This window comes from Alexandromys fortis, unplaced genomic scaffold (genome assembly GCF_014885135.2).
Source record: "Alexandromys fortis isolate MF-2015 unplaced genomic scaffold, M_Fortis_MF-2015_v1.1 scaffold_170, whole genome shotgun sequence".
Lineage (NCBI taxonomy): Eukaryota > Metazoa > Chordata > Mammalia > Rodentia > Cricetidae > Alexandromys > Alexandromys fortis.
The window spans coordinates 128,294-148,287 of record NW_026068084.1 but is presented as its reverse complement, the minus strand read 5'-3'; the positions used below and the strand labels follow the sequence as shown (position 1 = coordinate 148,287).

General features: G+C 38.6%; 1 protein-coding gene across 1 annotated transcript in view; it reads left to right on the top strand.

Moving 5' to 3' along the window:
- The window catches only part of LOC126488558 (mas-related G-protein coupled receptor member B2-like), a 25,355-nt gene extending 6,468 nt beyond the window's left edge, over positions 1-18,887 (top strand). Inside the window, exons 2-3 of the mRNA XM_050122103.1 lie at positions 13,236-13,323; positions 15,570-18,887. Of these exons, the coding sequence (XP_049978060.1) occupies positions 13,286-13,323; positions 15,570-16,605 (1,074 nt within the window). The 5' untranslated portion in view covers positions 13,236-13,285 and the 3' untranslated portion in view covers positions 16,606-18,887. The remainder of the gene's footprint in view (positions 1-13,235; positions 13,324-15,569) is intronic.
- The last annotated feature ends 1,107 nt before the right edge of the window (positions 18,888-19,994 follow it).

Genomic DNA, 19,994 nt, shown 5'->3' with positions numbered 1-19,994 from the left:
TGGGTATCTTTGAGCCATTTATTCATTTCCTCTACCTTTTTGTTTGTAATCTCTAATTGTTTCTGGCAGTTTTTCACCTCCTGTTTAAGGTCTTCTATTATTTTCATATAATTCACTTTTGAGTCAATTTCTTCTAATTCTTCTGGAGTAGGGTGTACAATTCTTCTTATTTTGGGATCCCTGGAATCTGGTGATGTCCTGTTGCCTTTCAGGTTGTTGGAGGAAGTCTTTCATTGGTGCCTTCCCATCTCCTCCCTCAAATGGAGCCAGGAGAGGCCTGTTGTCTTGGTCCAGTCTTTGCTGTGACTGAGTCTCTGGGTGTATCTCTTCAGTGTAGAAGCAGCGCCCGTCCCTTCCAGCTGGAACTCCTAAGCACCCAAACATAGACAACTGGTAGTCCAATGACCCGCGGACAAAAGGAGGAACATTGGGGGCAGGGCAGGGACGAGTAGAACACAGGACACCCTGCCTCACAAGTTGAAGGTGCGCATGCTCCCTTTCAGGGGTCCTTGAGGCCTGACATGTAGGCAGTCACTCACTGCTCTGGGTTGGAAGCCTTAGTGTAGGAGCAGAAAACTGTTCCTGAGCAAAGGACCTTGCAGAAAACGCAGGCTTGGAGAGGGGTGTGTGTGTGTAAGATAGACAGCCCTGCAGAAGTAGCTGAGGGAGGGGGGTTTGTGCTCTCTTCCAGGACAATCACCCCTGGATAGCACACACTCACCTGTCCAGATGGAACTCCTCAGCACCTAAACAGGGCCGCTTGGTAGCCCAATGATCAATTCATCTGATCTTGTATTAGGGGCATAGATATTCAGGATTGAGATTTCTTCTTGATGGAGTATTCCTATTTTGAGTATAAAGTGTCCTTCACTATCTCTTCTGGTTGATTTTAGTTTGAAATCTGTTTTGTTATATATTAGGATAGCTACACCAGCTTGTTTCTTAGGTCTATTTGATTAGAAAACCATTTCCCAACCCTTTACTCACAAGTAATGTCTGTTTTTTTATTTTTTATTTTTATTGAATGTATTTAGCTCTACATTTTTTTCTGCTCCCCTTCCTGTCTCTCCCCTCCACTTCAATCATCTCCCAAGGTCACCATGCTCCCAATTTACTCAGAAAATCTTGTCCTTTTCTACTTCTCATGTAAGTTAGATCTATGTATATCTCTCTTAGGATGTTCATTGCTGTCTAGCTTCTCTGTAATTGTGATTTGTGGGCTGATTTTCTTTGCTGTATGTTTAAAAACCACTTGTGAGTAAGTACATGTGATAATTGTCTTTCTGGGTCTCAGTTACCTCACTCAAAATTATGTTTTCTAGCTCCATCAATTTGCCAGCAAAATTCAAGATGTCGGTTTTTGTTTTTTTGTTGTTGTTGTTTTGTTTTGTTTTTGCTGTGTAGTACTCCATTGTGTAAATGTACCACATTTTCCTTATCCATTCTTCAGTCAAGGAAACTGAAAAGCTTCTGTAAAGCAAAGGACATAGTCAACAAAACAAAATGACAGCCTACAGAATGGGAAAAGATCTTCACCAACCCCACATTAGACAGAGGTCTGATCTCCAAAACATACAAAGAACTCAAGAAATTGGTCATCAAAAGAACAAATAATCCAATTTTAAAAATGGAGTACAGACAACTCTCAAGAGAGGAATCTAAAATATCTGAAAGACACTTAAGGAAATGCTCAATATCCTTAGTCATCAGAGAAACGCAAATTAAAACAATTCTGAGACTCCATCTTAGACCTGTAAGAATGGCCAAGATCAAAAACACTAATGACAACTTATGCTGGAGAGGTTGTGGGTTAAAGGTAATGTCTGTTTTCAAGGTTGGTGTGTATTTCTTGTATAGAGAAAAAGGATGGATCCTGTTTGTGTATCCATTCTCTTAACCTGTGTCATTTTATAAGTGAATTAAATCCATTGATATTAACAGATATTAATGACAAGTGGTTGTTAATTCTTGTTATTTTTTTTTTGGTGGTAGGGGTTGTGTGTTTCCATTTTGGGTTTTTTTCTGGTAGGAGGTTATCTATTTATTGTATCTTTGTGGATGCAATTAGCTTCCTTGGGTTGGGGTTTTTCCTTCTAGTACTTACTCTCGGGCTGGGTTTGTGGATACATATTGTTTAAATCTGGTTCTGTCATAGAATGTCTTGGTTTCTCCATCAATGGAGATTGAAAGCTTTCTTGAGTATAGTAGCCTGGGCTTGCATCTATGGTCTGTTAGTGTCTGCAGCACATATGCCCAAGACCTTCTGGCTTTCGTGGTTTCCATTGAGAAGTCGGGTATGATTCTGATAGGTCTGCCTTTATTAATTGACCTTTCTTTTGCAGCTCTGAGTATTCTTTCTTTATTCTATATGTTTTGCATTTTGATTATTATATGGCAAGGTGACATTTTTTGATCCAGTCTACGTGGTGTTCTATAAGCTTCTTATATCTTCATAGGAATAACCTATTTAGATTGAGAAAGTTTTCTTTTATGATTTTGTTGAATATATTTTCTGTGCCTTTGAGCTGGAGTTTTTTCTCCCACTTCTACCCCTATTATCATTAGGTTTCGTATTTTCATGATGTCCTAGATTCCTGGATGTTTGTATCAAGAATTTGTTGGATTTAATGTTTTCTTTGACCAATGAATTGATTTCCTCTATAGTATCTTCAGATTCTCTATTCCATCTCTTATATTCTGTTGATTATACTTGCCTATGTAGATCTTATTCATTTACCCAGATTTTCCATATCCAAAATTCCTTCAGTTTGTGTTTTCTTTATTGCCTTATTTCAATCTTCAAGTCTTTAAATGTTTGTCTCACCTGTTTGATTGTTTTTTCTTGATTTTCTTGGGTTTCTTTGAGGGATTTATTAATTTCTTCCAACCTTTTGTTTGTCTTTTTCTCCATTTCTTCAAGGGAGTTTTTAATTTCCTCTTTAAAGGTTTCCATCATCTTCATTAAGTTACATTTAAAACAATTTTCTTCTGCTTCTTATGGGTTAGGATGATTGATGTGGGAAGTCCTTCTGTATATATTTTGCTTTTATTGACTAATGAATAAAGAAGCTGGATTGGCCTGTGGTAGGGTAGAGTAGAGCTAAGCTGGGAAATCTAAACTGAATGCCAAAAAAAAAAAAAAAAAGAAGACAGAGTTATGTGGTACCATGTAGCTGCCAAAGGGGAAAGACATAAACTTTCAACTGGAATCTTGCTATTTAGACACAAGGCTCACAATAAAATAATGGAAATGGGCTAATTCTAGATTTAAGAGCTAGCTAGCAATATGCTTAAGCTATTGGCCAAACAATATTGCAAATAATATAGTTTCTATATGATTGTTTTGGAAGGCTGGGCAACTGGGAAACAAACAAGCAGCCTTCCTACAACAAATTAAATTCCTCCAACATGGTCAACTATACACACACACACACAAAAAAAAAACTGACAAAGTTAAAAAGGTAATTTAGACACAAAAGAACAGAATTAATTATGGCTTAGCACCATGGCTCCTTGAAGAGAGGTTTTCCTGATTCAGTGGAAGTTGAAAACAACTGCATGGTTTTGAGACGGTAGCTTCCTGGGCAGTGCTGCCAGCATGAACTCTGGTTCTTTAAAGAGACCAAGCATTTAAATGTGGTTTGTGAGCAGTGTATTACAAATTGCTTAATGGCACAACATAGACCTGTTCCACACATGGAACTGTATTTTATTAGCTGATCTTTGTGCTTTCCTGGTTGTGGGTAACCTCTTAACACTGGAGTTTTTTCTAGCATATTCTGTAGAACTGAATTTGTAGTTAGATACTGATGAAATTTGGTTTTATCATGGGATTTGTTATTTTCCCCATCTATTGTGACTGAAAGTTTTGCTGAATATAGTAGTCTGGACTGTGGACTTCTACATCCTGTAGCACATCTGTCCAGGCCTTTNTTCTCCATCTATATGGTCACAGTTTTTCTCAGTATAGTGATCTGGACTGACATCCATGGTCTCTTAAGTGTTTGTAAAATATTCATCCAGGTCTTTCTGGCTTTTAACATTGTCATTGAGAAGTCTGCTGTTTTTCTAATATGTCTGCTCTTATACAATATTTTTTTTTCCCTAGTAGATTTTTAGTATTCATTCTCTGTTCTGTTCACTTAATATTTTAAGTGTTGTGGACTATTTATTTTCTGATCCAATCTATTTGTTGCTTTTTATACTGCTTGTACTTTGATAGGCCCTTTTCATTTTAGGTTATGAAAATTTCTCCTAGGATTTTGTTGGAGATATTTAATGTTCCTTTGACCTGAGTTTATTTTTCTTCCTACTTTCTTTTATTCTTAGATTTGGTGTTTTCACAATGACCCAGGTTTTCTGGAGGTTTTGAGCCTGGAATTTTTTTTTTAGACTTAAATTTTTCTTTGACTTCTGTCTCCATGTGTTCTATTATATCTTTGATGCCTGGGATTCCCTCTTTCATGTCTTATAATGTGTAAGTGAGGCTTACCTCTAAGGGTTTTATTTGACTTCCTAAGCTTTTCATTTCCAGTTTTATTTCAGTTTGGGCTGTCTTTAGTGATTCTATCTTCAATGATTTTTTATAATTTCATTATGGTTATGGTTTCAGACTTCATTAAGGGATTTTTTCTTATCTCCTTTCATGTCTTTGAATATATTCATGATGGCTTTTTGAAGATTTTTTTATACTTTAACTATATTGAATTTCTTAATTCCACTGGTGTAGGTTTACAGGATTCTGGTGAAGACATGATGGTAGAGAGTCTTCTGTTTTGTGTTGATTTCATTAGTTAAATAAAGAAACTGCCTTAGCCCTTATAGGTTAAAACATGATTTCATTGGTTAAGCAATAAAGAAACTCCTTGGCCCTGATAGGTTAAAACATAGGTGGGAGGAGTAAACAGAATAGGATGCTGGGAGGAAGAGGAAGTGAGCTCAGACTGACAGCTCTGCTCTCTGGAGCAAAGGCCCTGCTTCGCTCTCCTGGGCATACGCGATGAAGCTCCGACCCAGGATGGACTTAGGTTAGAATCTTCCTGGTAAGTGCACCTTGGGGTGCTTACACACGTTATTAGAAATGGGCTAGACCAGGTGCAAGAATTAGCATAGAAGAGGCTAGATAGAAATGGGCCAAGCAGTGCTTAAATGAATACAGTTTGTGTGTTGTTATTTTGGGGCATAAGCTAGCAGGCGGCCAGGGTGCTGGGGACGCAGCCCCTCCCCTCCTATTTTAACAGATGGCACCCAGACGTGGGGACAACTGAATCCACTGAAAGCCTGAGAAAGTTTGGGAAAGAGTAAAGCACGCATGTTTTCTTGGTAGCAACAATTTTTCGGGTCTACTCTGCTTGCTGGAGGCAAGCAAGTGCTCTCATCTAAGAGAGGCTTCCTGACTCAGCTTTAGCTGGAAAACCCTGCAGCTCATTAAGAGGTCCTGCCACGAAACACTTAAACAGTGTTGACAAAAAGCTGAACGCATGCTTTTCAGTTTTCAGCTGTAGCAGGAAAAAAGCTGTGCTGTTTAAAAATGCTGGCTTTCTGGGCTGTCCTGCCAGGGCAAACTCTGACTCTTTTACGCAGGTGGTACGTGCAGTTTGCAAGCACAGGCTGCAGAAGCTCACTTGCTGGCAGGGACCTTGAAATGCCATAGAGTTGTGGCAGTAAACTTGGCTACAGCCAGTAACTCAGCCACGAGGCTGGAAAGCAAAGGAATGAGCTGGATCCAGCCGTCAAAGCCACAGCTTTAGTCCTACTGATATTGCTTGGTAAATTAAAGACTCGTGTGATCAAAAAAAGAGATATACAGTAAAGAGAGATTCAAAGATAAAGAAAATTTCTAAATGGTTTACAGTGTGTTAAAAATATATGCAAGCTAAAAGTTAAAAGTGCTTAAAAGTAAAAAAAAAAGGAACAAAGAGAGTAGTTGGGTGTGGTAGTACACACCTTTAATCCCAACACTTTGGAGGCAGGGGGAGATTGACCTCTGTGACTTCAAGGTGTGGTAGCACATGCCTTTAATCCCAGTGCCAAGAAGGCAGAGACAAACAGATCTCTGTGAGTTCAAGGTATGGTAGTGTAAACCTTTAATCCCAATGCCTGGGAGGCAGAGATAGGTGGATCTCTGAGAGTTCAAGGACAGCCTGGTCTACAGAGTTATTCCAGGACAAAGATACAGAGAATATATAAAAGTAAAAATAAATTTAATAGAGGTTAAAATAAAGTGCACAAAGATGGAAAATACACAGAGAATCTTGATACTGTATGCTATTATGCTCTCTTTGAATTGTTTGAATGCTGAGGAAGGAGCAACAGCTGCTAAAAGATATTTGTTTATAAATGCTGCTGAACTAATTCAACATAGTAATTCTGAAAATGCCTTGACTTTGAAATTTGGATCTAAAGACATGATGCTTTGGAAAGGAGTTTTTTATTTTGTTTTCACAGAGGATAAGACCCTGTTCATTTCTTCTATTCCAATATGGTATGATGGACCATGCCCTCCTGAACGGTTGCTGTAAAACATCTTCAGAAAATTGCTTCTCTCAACTGCCAACTGAGATGAAACTAGCACACAGGTTATACCATGAAAGACCTAATTAACGATGCCCCCATTCAGCAGGAAGCAGTTTGGAGAGAAAACACTGCGCCCATATTCCCAAAAATTGTTTATAAATGTTCTTTTACATTTAAAGGGGGATATGATATAGGTATGAATAATTTGCATTAGTATAGATTTTGCTTTATTTATAGAGATTTAAGGTCAATTTTGTTATATATGTATTTCTTACCTTTATTAAGGTATTGTGATTGTGTAGTTCATTTAAAAATGTAATGTATATAGGTTGTTAATGGATAATCAATAATAGTCAAGCTTGTAGTCATGTTAGTTAAGATTTTCTAGATGTACATAGATATATTTTAGATAGGCATTCTTCATATCTTTCAAAAATTATAGAATATGGCATTTGAAATGTTTTCATAACTTAGGACTTTTCATAACAATGAGACACTCTGCTCCTGGCAGCACCAATCTACTTCAAGAAGAAGATGGGCATCGAAGAGGATCCTTATGTAGTTTGATAGCCATTTGGGCAAGAAACTGCTCTTGCATGGAGTGATGCATAAACTGGACACAAAGAACCCGCTGAGAGAGGACTGCTGAACTTGCCTAAAGGTGAGATGAACTTTTGGGGTTCCTGATTCATGAAAGAGTCTGCAAGACATTCTTCAGGAAAAGCAGATAGTGACTGCCTTTGAAATTTCCTGCTTTGTGGAAATGTCTGCTGGAAACTATGGGCCTGTAGGCTGAAGATGGATGCCCCAATGGTACAGAGGAACTTTGGGTGACTGTCCAGTCAGCAAAATGTCTCTGTCATTTCTAGAGTTTGAAAGTTGCTTACTTCTTGTTTGCTTAGGTAATATTATATCCTTCTGGAGTCTTTGAAGGAGTTAAAGAATAGTTAGTTATAGTTATTGTTTTCCTTAGTTATGATATAGATTATTGTAATTTTTACTTGATAACTGTTTAAACAGAAAAAGGGGAAGTGATGTGGGAGTGTCATATATCAATCTGTTGATTTCATTGGTTAAGCAATAAAGAAACCCCTTGGCTCTGATAGGTTAAAACATAGGTGGGAGGAGTAAACAGAATAGGATGTTGGGAGGAAGAGGAAGTGAGCTCAGACTCGACAGCTCTGCTCTCTGGGACAGAGGCCCTGCTTCGCTCTCCTGGGCATACGCAATGAAGCTCCAACCCAGGATGGATGTAGGTTAGAATCTTCCCAGTAAGCACACCTTGGGGTGCTTACACACATTATTAGAAATGGGCTAGTCCAGGTGCAAGAATTAGCCTAGAAGAGACTAGATAGAAATGGGCCAAGTAGTGCTTAAATGAATACAGTTTGTGTGTTGTTATTTCGGGGCATAAGCTAGCAGGCAGCCGGGGTGATGGGGACGCAGCCCTGTCACTCATATTTCAACAACAGAAAATTAGGTAGGCGGAGTAGACAGGACAGAATTCTGGGAGAAAGAAGCTGAGTCAGGCAGTTGCCATGATTCTCCCACTCCAGAGAGATGCAGGTTAAGATCTTTCCTGGTAAGCCAGCTCATGGTGCTACACAGAATATTAAAAATGGGTTAGATCAATATGTAAGAGCTAGCCAATAAGAGGTTAAAATTAATGGGCCAAGCAATGTTTAAAAGAATACAGTTTCTGTGTAACGCAGTCCACCACTCCACATTCAACAGAGAAGACATTTTCTTGGCTGTTAATGTTTGTGTTTTTATACTAGTGACCTGGCTTTGAGGTTTGGAATGGTAGTGGTTCAAGGTGTTGATGCTCCAATTTGTGTTTGTTGAATGAGTATTCCATTCTTTAATTTCTTTTGCACTCTATGGATTTTAACAAAGTGGTGGCTGTGGGTTGCCTCTGATTCCCTGGAAGGTGTGGCCATTGGTGTTCTGGATAAAACTTATTTCTAGGCATTGGGAAAAACTAGGTCTGTCCAGAGGTTCATCGGAGTCCCTAGAAAGTAAAATCAGATAGGTAGGAAAGTCCCCTAAAAGTGGACTGCTGCAAGGTTGGGAATGAGACTAGGTCATAAGAGGACAGGAAGGATAGTGAAGAAGGAAAGTGACATAGCTATTGGTTCCCAGGCAGAGAGTGCTTCAGAAAGTTGTTACCAAAGTCCTCATTTTAAGAAAAGATTAGGTTATTGATAACACTTCCAAAACTGTTCTGTGGAGAAAGTTTTAGTACCAGGACTGATTGGATGGAGAGAAGTTTAAATAATTTAGAATTGGCTCTAATACCATGTTTGTGAAGGTAGTGTTCTATTCTTGGGCACTATTCTATGAATTTATCTGTGTAATGAATTGGCTTCTATAAACTTCTACCAGGTGCTTAATTTTCCTAATGTAGTGTCACTTCTGAGGAATGACCTTACTGCACTAAAAATGTGGAAAGCCTTGAGAATGAATTGAAGTGAAAAAAAATGGGAGTATGTAGGCATTTTGTAGGGAGGATGTAGGGAAAGGGACTTAAACAGAAGGAAAGATTGTTAGTACTTGACACATGTGTGGAGATTTTCTCTTATCTTCCTGGTCCCATGTAACTCAGAAATGCATCAGCTTTCTTGTTTGAGGGGAAAGGAATCTGTGTTGCAGGTAATGACCACAGGATCCAGTGGATAATTGCAAAAACCCTTGTCCACCTGCTGCAAATATTGTACTGCCATCTAGTATCAAGAGAAGCTGAGTGAAACACAATTAATAAAAGTTCAGGGTCATAAATTAGGGTTAAGCCTGAAGATCTGAAGAACAAAACAGCCAGCCACTGGCTCTAACATAGACCTCAGTCTGAAAATGGTGATCTTGCCTCCAGGAATCTCAGAATGAGACAGTTTGTTGAGAGCTGTTTCCTCCCATTTTATAATCCTCTCTTGGGCTTGGATTAAAGGCCTGCACCACAATCATAAAGGCATGCACCTCCCAGTTTCTATGGCAACTAATGTTTCTACTGGATTCAATGGTGTGTGACATTATGGCTACTGGGATTAAAGGTGTGTGTTACCATAATCTGATCTGTAAGGTTGACCAGTGAAACTGTTTTACTCTCAGAGCTTCAGGCAGGCTTTATTTATTAAAATACAATTGAAATGCCACTACACCTGAGCATTGGGATTATTTTACTGACATTAAATTCTAAAAATCATGATGTTGCAGAAGAAGTCACATATTGATGGCTAACTGCAAGTATCTACAAACCTCTTGTTTACAGTCACAGTTTACATGTGTATCAAGAGTTTCTCAGGAACAACACACAAGTCACATTTTTCATAGCTGTGTAATGGGTAAATTTAGAGGAAGGATGCAGGTGACTCAAGCTGTGATTGAGCTAATGCTGGACTTTGTGATTTTTAGCAACATCTTTGTATACTAAGCCTTAGATTCTCTGATGCACATATGCTAGAGGCTGTGGTTACAACCACAAATACCAGACAAGTATAGAACATTGATTTAACTAAAGGGACAAGGACATGAACAAGTCATGTTCATAAATAGACATACAAATTGTGTTGACTAGAGGGTATGAAAGACAAAGTGGCCTGAGAGAGGAAAGGAAACCGTGTGGTTTACCCACTCATTATCCAGCCCTCAAAAAGGACTGCGGAGCATGTGGCTGATACTTCATCCTGACTCTCATGACTGATAGAGAATGCAACTTCTTTCCACTCAGACTATTCCAGTGTATGGGAGTCTTCTAGCTGTGTGGATGATTGACAGTTGTCTATTCTGAATAAAGAAAGAGATCATGCATCTATCTAGTTGTCTGTATTACTTGCCCTTATTATTTTTTCTCTTCTTGATTCCTTTCTCCTGCCTGAATTCAGAATTTTGCTGCAACAAACCAATGTTTAAGAGTTCATCTTGGATTTGATTTGGTCATTTTTCCTGAGATTGCTACCTCCAGGTTTAATGTAAATAGAGTCTGCTCATTCATTTCCTGGCCACCCAGACATCTTAAACAATCACACAGAAATCTGTATTAATTGCAATGTTGTTTGGCCAATAGCTTAAGCATATTTCTGGCTAACTCTTGTACCTTAAATTAACACACCTCTATTAATTTGTGTGGCTTAGCAGTGGCTTGCTAGCAAATTTCTGGTGGGCTCCAGTGTTCCAAGTTTTGCAGCTCCATTGAGCCACCAGTTCCAAATATTGACCCTACTTTAATTCTGGAATACAAAACAAAATCAAAAGTCATGAATATGGAACTGATATTTGTGAGGAATAAGTGAGTTGGCAAGGGTGGCAGGGAAAGAGGACAGGGAGAGTAACCAGAATACAGTGCATACGTTTGGAATTATAAAAGAACTAAATTTATTAACAAAGTATCTGTGTGACATTGACTCAAAATTTCAACTACAATAAGGCTGTCTCCTGCTTCATCCTTTCTTTCCTCCTTTCTATGACCTTCCTTCCTGCTTTTCCCACCTTCCTTCCATTATTCTTATGTTGACCCTATATTCTATGAACACTTAGTATAACTCTCACATAGAAGTGGGTTCTCAGGATGCATAATGTATAAAAGGCTTTCCTGCCCCCACAATTCAACTCCTTTAGACAATTCATACTCAAGAAGTATGGTATCCTCACATACATCTTAGCAACAGCTGTGCTATTACCTTCATGACTCCATCATGATTTCCTTTCTACCTCTAGAAAGGAGCATTCCAGTCACTGAGAGTGGCCTTGCTTCATGACTGAGGGCCCCAGTTTCCTCTCCTGCTCCTGAATAGAAGCAGTGATTAACCCAGAGTCCTATCAGAGCCCCACCTGGCCTGCTCAGACCTCTCCTCTCTTTTTAGAACACAATAAGACTCGGGATACTGGATTGCAATGCTGGGACTACTAAATATTCCAATGTCATTAGAAAACTTTTGTCAAAGTATAGAGGACCCAGGATGAGGTCATGTGGTTGTGAGCTTTCTTGCTTTGGTAGTCTGACAGGAAACAGACTGTGCTGTGCTACTGGTTTTGCTGAGGATACAAGAATGTCTTCACTATCTAATCCATATCACATTATTTCCTGGTTATCAAGAAGCCAACCAAACAATAAAACAAACAAACCAACAAGCAGGCAAGCAAAAACTAAACAAACAGGTAAAGTGAAAAATCTCATCTCTTTAAAAAATCATTACATTTAAATGGTGAGAAAGATAAGATTATAAGTCCCCCATCATAAAATACTCCCAGACACCCATGCGAGGTGGTTCTGTGGGTAAAGCACTTGCTCTTCAAATGTGAGGACCTGTGCTCAAATCCCCATCACCCACATTTATGCTGAGTTGTGGTCTGCCTATATTCATAGCACTTGGGTGTCCCTGAAGAATGACCATTAACTAGACTAGCTGACTAGGTTGGTTCCAGTGTCAAATGGAAGATCTTCTTCAAGAGTGGAAAGGGATAAAAGACTCAAGACATTGAGCTCTGTCCTCCAAATGCAGAGCAGGCAAATCTGTAAATATTTCATCAGATTGTCCCATACAAACAAACATGTCAGCATAATAAAAAGAGAAAAATGTTCTAATGCTACTAAAAATTGCCTTTGCAAAACAGTTAAGGTGTTTCACATGAACAAATGGGATTCGGGAACTTCTGAGAGGTGCATCTGAAAATGCACAGACCTGACTCCTTTCTCTCCTGCTTTCTCAGAGTCAGGGCCCTTCCCACTGCTGTTCCCCTGATGATTAAACCAGGTGATGAAAAGATGCTTGAAAGAAATCCCACACTAGCTCAGAAATGAGAAATAGATAGTTATTTATTTAGGGGTAAACTCACAAATCAAAATTCTCTGCTTGAACGGTGAACAGAGTTGAATCTCACAATCCAACAATCTGATTGAGCAGTCAGCAAAAAGGAAGAAGAAAGAAAAGTGGGTGGATGCAGGCTCTGCGTCCACATATATAGCATAAGAGGCCATACCTCAGTAGGCAGGTACCATAAGCTACAAGCCTTCCTACAGCATTCCCCATTCATTTCAATTAAATCACAAGCTTGTTGGTTTTGAGTCCAGTTGCATCATATTATTGAAGGTTTATTATTTTCTGTTGCCATTTTCATTTCCTTCATTTCTACCTTTGCAGAATCATGTTTATCCAGCACTCTTGCAGACAGCATCTTGACTTCTTTTTATGGCTCTTGTGCTGAGCCCTTTGTTGACTTCTTTCTTAACTGTCTTGTGCCTTTTAGCAGTAAGGAGTGTACCTCAGGAGCCTGAAGGCCACACATTCCTTAGGTCCCTCCCTAGACAGGCATGTGATGGAAGCATTATAGTTCAAAAAATCAAGACAACTACCTGTTGTATTCCAAGTCACTATTCTACAAATCCATTAGATATGATCATTATCTATATTTGTTGCCTCATTGCTTTCTAGTTTTGCAAACAAAGTTAGGATGGATACACAGATAGTGCTACAGCACACAGTTTCGCATTACTGTCCTTCTGGGTTAAAGAAACACAACCAAGGAAGAGGAGTTATAGGATTTGGCTTGGCCATTGGATAGGAGATAAGGACCACACCGAATATTGAGAACAGTCCTGTGAAGAGCATGACTCAAAAGAGCATGATTCATTTAACCAAATCCAAGTGCAGGAATCTAAAGATCTTTCTTCCTTTCTTGACTATCCTTACTCAAGCACAATTTTCTTTACTGTTTCTGTACTACAGGCATGTTTTTTGTTGGCGGCTGACTCTCCGGACATTTCTGTTAGTGACAGATGAGCTTACCACCTCCTGGAAACATAATGGAGGAAAGGTAAGATGCTTTCTGAGACCTTTTCCCCAAAAGTGTTGTTTGTTTTGCTTAGTCTCTGACCACATAACTATATTTGTTATAGAATTCAGAACTATCAGTTCAGAGATGGCACCACTCATAATGCTTTGGGCCCTTCCCCTCAGTCACTATTTAAGAAAATGCTCTACAGGCTTGTGTACAGCCTGATATTTGGGGACGTTTTGTCAGTAGAACCTCCCTCCTCCATGATGATGCTAGGTTGTGTCAATTTGACATGAGACTAGCAAGTACACTTACTGTAACAATTCTATCTCACTTTCTGAGGAATCACCATACTTATTTCTATAGTGGTAGTTTCAGTTTGCATTCTCATTAACAACTGTAAATGAGTGTTCCTCTTTCTCCACTTTATCTTTCTTCATCAGCATTTCTTGTTTTTTTTTTTTTTTTGAATCTTAATGATAGTCATTCTGCTTGGGATAAGATGAAATCTCAAAGCAGCTTTATTTTGAATTTTCCTGATGGCCACTAATGTTGAACAATTCTCAAAGTGTTAAAAGATGTTTTTATTTCTTCTTTGGTGATTTTCTGTGTAGCTTCTTTTGGGGAAATCCCACAGGAACAATATTTGGGAGGGAGTTTCTAACTAGAGGACTGTGAGTTCCTGCAGAGAAGACCAAGGTGAGTTATTAAGCTGGATACCTAGGGTAACCCTAAGAGGGTGTAAACAATGAGAGTGGTTTCTATGAGGATGATTGTGACACTTGATTGACAGTTACATATTCTCTCAGGATGTGGAACATTATTTTCCTGTGCTCTTCCAGCTCTAAGATGTTTATGCAGAACTCTTTTATTTTGTGGATAGCTTTCATTTTGTGGGTAAAATGACACATGTGCCTGCATCCTTTAGCATCAACATCTGTTTTGTGTCTTCTACTATTGACGGTTTCCATTGCATTTAGTTATATAGGCTCATTCTTTTTCATGTACATTTACCAGTCTACTATTGTTTGATTATCCCTCCTTCCTTCCTTCCCTCTATCCTTTCCTCTCTCCTTTCTTTTTTTCCTTTATTTCTTTCATTCTTTGTTTCTGTTCTTTTCTTTACCTTCAAGCCAGGCTTTTCTGTACCCTACCGTGTAATTTAGATTATACTTGAACTTATGGAATTCTTCCTGGCTCATTTTCTACTCTCAGGTATTCCACAAGTAAGCTACCATGCCTGGCAGATGGTTTCTGTTATACTTGGTATTCTCTGTGTCACAATCCCTTTATCTAGACAGTTGTCACTTCTTTCCCTCTTTTTCCCTTTCTGCAAATTTCCTTTTCTTTTTCTGTAAAAGGGTTAGAAATTCAGTTAACCTCAAATCAATGCCAAAATTCCAGGCTGAAATGCTTTTAGGCCATTAATTGATTTATTGGACATTGATTTATTGGACATTCCTGGGTTTGGGGATCACAAGTCCCATCATTAGTCATCTTGTAGCATAAATCATTCTTTCAAACAAATTTTCTACTAACAGAGAGTTCAGCAATAAAATTTTCTTCCTTTTTGATGTATTTTGTGGCACTAATATGCTCTAAAATATATGCAAAACATTTACTCTGAATCTGTAGCTGCTATTGGGTCTGTGATTAATATTCATTTCTTCAGTGAAAAGTCTTAATTTCTCACCATGTTTTAACAGAGAAATGCATAACTGTGATATAGCTACAAACAACAAAAATGTGTTTAATGTCTTCAAATACTTTCATGATTTCTAGTTTCAAATCTGAAATAAAGACTTATTGCCTGTAGGTCAGCTTCTTTTCATATTGGTCACAGTAAGATTTGCCATTTCCTTCATGACGCTCTTTCATGATATCCATATTTTCCCATTTGAAAGCTTTTCCCTGCCAGAACTGAGAGCAACTGAGGGTCATGCTTTTGGTTCCAAGTTCCTGTGCCAGAGAAAGACCAGTTTTAGGACAGAAAGAAATTTGGTTTCATGGTTCTGTTTCTTTCTCACATGGTGCCAGACATGGAGTGTCTACAGGACCACCAATTACTCTTATGCCGGCACAGGCCACGGGTTGAAGATAGTTCCAAAAATACAAACTGTATTTAAATTAAGGCTCCAGAAACATTGAATTTGATAAATTCCTTAATCTCTACAATTCTGTTTTTATTCCTCATGAACCATCTCATTCATTACCACAGAACAAGGTAGTCCTTGGAATCACAGAGTACACAACATGTGCTCATGTCTTTTCTTTTTTTCTTCCAGGAACACTAGTGGAGATTTCGTAAGCAAGGATTCCAACATCTCAACCTGGGAGACTACCATCACAGCACGAAATGGAAGCATCTACACTGATTCTTCATATTGTAACATCATGTTCCAAGCCACGATTTATCTTTCCTTTGTCTTTATACTGGTTGGATTGGCAGGAAATGCCATAGTGATGTGGCTCCTGGGCTTCCGCATGCACAGGAATGCCTTCTCTGTCTACATCCTCAACCTGGCTGTGGCTGACTTTCTCTTCCTGAGCTTTCAGTTTGTATATTGCCTTTTTCTTGTTGTTTACATTTTCTACTCCATTTTCATCTATATCCCTTGGTTGTCTTTTGTTCTGTCAAGATTTGCTTATCTTTCTGGCCTGAGCATTCTCAGTGCCATTAGTGTTGAGCGCTGTCTGTCTGTTTTGTGGCCCATCTGGTATCGCTGCCGACGCCCAAGGCACACATCAGCTGTCACATGTGCCTTGCTTTGGGCTCTGTCCCTGCTCTTGAGTCTCCTGTATGGAGAGGCGTGTGGCTTTCTGTTTAATAGTATTGACTTTTTTCGATGTCAGACATTAAATTACTTCACAGCTTCCTGGTTAATAGCTTTATTTGTGCTTCTCTGTGTGTCCAGCCTCACCCTGCTGGTGAGGATCGTCTGTGGCTCACAGAGGATCCCTGTGACCAGGCTGTGTGTGATCATTGTACTCACAGTGCTGTTCTTCCTGATCTTTGGTCTCCCCTTGGGCATCTACTTTCTCCTCTACCAATTGTTTGGGAGTTTGCTGTTTATTAACATTTGTGATATTTATGTGATAGTACTCCTATCCTGTGTTAACAGCTGTGCCAATCCCATCATTTACTTCCTTGTTGGCTCCATCAGGCACCGCAGGTTCCAGCAGAAGACTCTGAAGCTGTTTCTGCAGAGAGCCCTGCAGTACACTCCTGAGGAGGAGGAAGGTGGAGAGAGAGGCTCTTCAGAAGAGCCTGTAAACACATTAGTGCAGCAACTAAGAGATGTTCTGCCTAGAGAAAAGTAGTTTTGAGAGAGAATTTTTTTCTTATGTGTGGGCTATTTTCATAACCTTGTTCAGTTTGTCACCTGACTTCAATCAGTTTTTAAAAAATCATTTTTGTGGAAGTTGAGTGTCACAAAACTTTTTATGCAAACACTGACTGCAGCATTTCTGGAGCTGTCTTACACAAGGTCTCATCATATCCATTTGATGGGGCTCTTTGTAAGTGCTCTCGGAGCAAGGACTGTTCCTACTGTTGGGAAATCCTTCCTTCATGAGAATGCACAAAAATACAGAAAGGTGTTGCTTTTCTTTAGTCACCAAAATTATACTGGCTAAAGAACTGTTATAATTTGCTAAACTTCCTTTCTTATAAACAATCTTTTTCAGTGCTTCAAACATTAAATAGATGTACCTTACAATGTCAGTTCTTATTAATTTCTATAAGTTTTGAAGAATTTATGGAGCTATAGCTATTTTATGTAGCTATAATCCTTCTTACACAATTTGCTTAGTTAACAAGTATGCATTTTCAAGAGAAGTCTGTCTTAAACTTCTTTACACCCAGTGGTTTCCTTACCTTCATTTTCACTGTTTGCCATTTTCCAAATTGGAAGACTTTGGTGAGGTATTGTATTGAGAGCCATCTACATGCATGCACATCTGAAGGTAGAGGGAGAATGTCGTCTGTGGTTCCCTTCACAATGCCTTGCTTAACATACTTGGTCAAATCATTTCTATTTCCCTCTTTTCTTTGTCATGGTTCCCCTCTCCCTGACTGTCTAATGCCTTAAGACAAATTTTTAATGAGGTTCTTTAGACTAGGTTTCCTTGAAATCAAACTTGCTTCAAATTTATGCCATTAACAGAGTCCATATATTTATTACTTGAAAAATGCTTATTTTAGTAACATTTTTCTATAAAATGATATTTACATTTTAAAGCTGAAGTGTATGATAATTTCAATTGAAGCACAATTAAGAGAACACAGTTTGATCAAATTGAAAACTGACAAATTTCCTTAAGAGAGTTTGGGTAGAGGACTGAGAGGCAATGAAGGCTTAGGAGGTCTCTTTACTCTGCTTATTCCATTTCCTGTATAATCATAATTATTTCCCTCAGAGGTCAGTACTGTCTATATTTCTGTTCTGAACAAAAATTTAGATTATAGATTGGAGACTTGTAACATGAAGATTGGTATATATGTTGTGAAATGGTTGTTACAGTTGAACAAACTAATGTATACATCATCTCATATACATATTCATTTCTTTCCTTGTGATTAAGCTTCAATTTTAGCAAAAGACTTGTGTGCAATGCACTGTTATTTCATAGAGATCTCATGCTGTTTACTACTGTGGTGGTTTGAATCGCAATGGCCCCCATAGGGCCATATATTTTAATTCTTGGTCCCCACTTTGTGAAGCTGTTTGGAAATGATGAGGAGGTGGGACCTCAGTTTTGGAGATGTGTCACTGCGGCAGTGGTGCTGGACAATTGTCTATATTCTGTCAATTATGTTTTAAATAAATGCTGATTGGCCTGCAGTCAGGCAGGAAGTATAGGTGAGACAACCAGACAGGAAGTAGAGGTGGGTCAATGAGAACAGGAGAACTCTGGGAATGAGGAAGCCCATTCCTCCCCAATCCTATCCCAACCACAGAAGAAGGAAGATGTGATTGCCCTGCTGAAAAAGGTGCCAAGCCATGTGGCCAACATAAATAAGAATAATGGGTTAATATAAGTTATAAGAGTTAATAAGAAGCTTGAGATAATGGGCCAATCAGTTTATCATTAATATAGACCTTTGTGTAATTTCTTTGTGGCTAAAAGGCTATGGGACCTGGTGGGAGGACAGAAACCAGACAGGACAGAAAGCCTCTGACAACAGGGGTGCACTTTGAGGTTTCAAAAAACTACTTTATTTCCATTTCCTCTCTTTTTTTCCTTCTTTCTCTCTTAATTTTCCTTTCTCTCTCTGTATTAAGCTTGTGGACCAGATGAATATACTCAGCTATTTATTCAGTACCATGCTTGCCTACTTGTTGGCCTACTGCCAGGCTCTTATGATAACAGCAAAAGCCTATGCATGCCAGTGAGTGGATTGTTCTGGTTTGAATATAATGAGTCGAATAGGCACATGTATTTGATTGATTGGTCCAAATTTGTAGGATGTTTGGGAAAGGCCATGAGATCAGGGCTTGTTGGAGGAGATATGTCACTTGGGGTAGGCTTTTGTGATTTTAAAAACCTGTCTTTCCCAGTTTGCACTCTATCCTCTCCACAATATGCTTGTGTTTCAGAAGTAAGCTCAGATGTAAGCTTTTGCTACATTTGCATGCTTGCTTGACTGCCTGCTGACAAGTTCTCTGCCATGATGGTCATGGACTGAAGGATGAGTCCCCAAATTAAATGTTTGCTTTTGAAAGTTATCTTGTTCATGGTGTCTCATCACAGTAACAGAAAATTAACTAAGACAATGAATGTCACTTCATCTTGCATTTATAATACTCAATGTTATTAACCTATGTTATTCCTTTTCTATACCTTATTCACCAAAAGACTTAACTGTTACCATCTCTATACATGGACTCTTTAATATGCAGTCTACTTGTAAATGAGATTATGTGATATTTTTCTCCTCACATTCATGTTAAAGGCATAGGACAATGTACATTACATTAAATCACCCATACTACAGCAAATGACAAAGACTCCTTGATCTTAGCATTTGAGTAATCATGTTCAGCATGTGACTTTTACAGATTCATGATCAATAATCCATTGTTCCTTGTCTTGTTTAAAACTCTGTCTTGGATATTGTGAATAATTATTCAATAAACTTGCAAAACATACTTTTTGCGTATAGTGATATTTATTTGTCCATCACTTAATATTAAGCTGAAATGGCTTTATTTTCAAATAGGCATCTGGTGGCAAAATTTTTGGGGCTTTATAGTCATGTTATATTTTTCTTTTATATTTTGAGATTATCATAATTTCCCTTCCTTTTCCTCCCTCCAAATAATCTCATACCTCCCTCCTTGCTTTGTATTACCATAATGATCTCTTTTATCAGCAACTGTTTTTGTATACATACACACACATATATTCCTATAAATAATGTGCTGGTTTATATTTTATTTGCTTTCACACTTGATACTTTTGTAGGCGGTTGATGTGTTCAGCCACTTTCCACACTCCTTAATTGTCTGTAGTTTGTTGTGTAGGATCAAGGCCTTGTGGTTTTACCCCCATCTAGTTTGGCATGCTTATTTTTGCTATCGTTGTTCAGCTCATGTTTAGTCAATCACATCAGTGAGACTGTATGGGTATAGCTTTTGATATTACCAAGAGACACTATCTCACAACAAATCTCTAGGTCCTCTTGCTTTTAATAACTTTCTGTCACC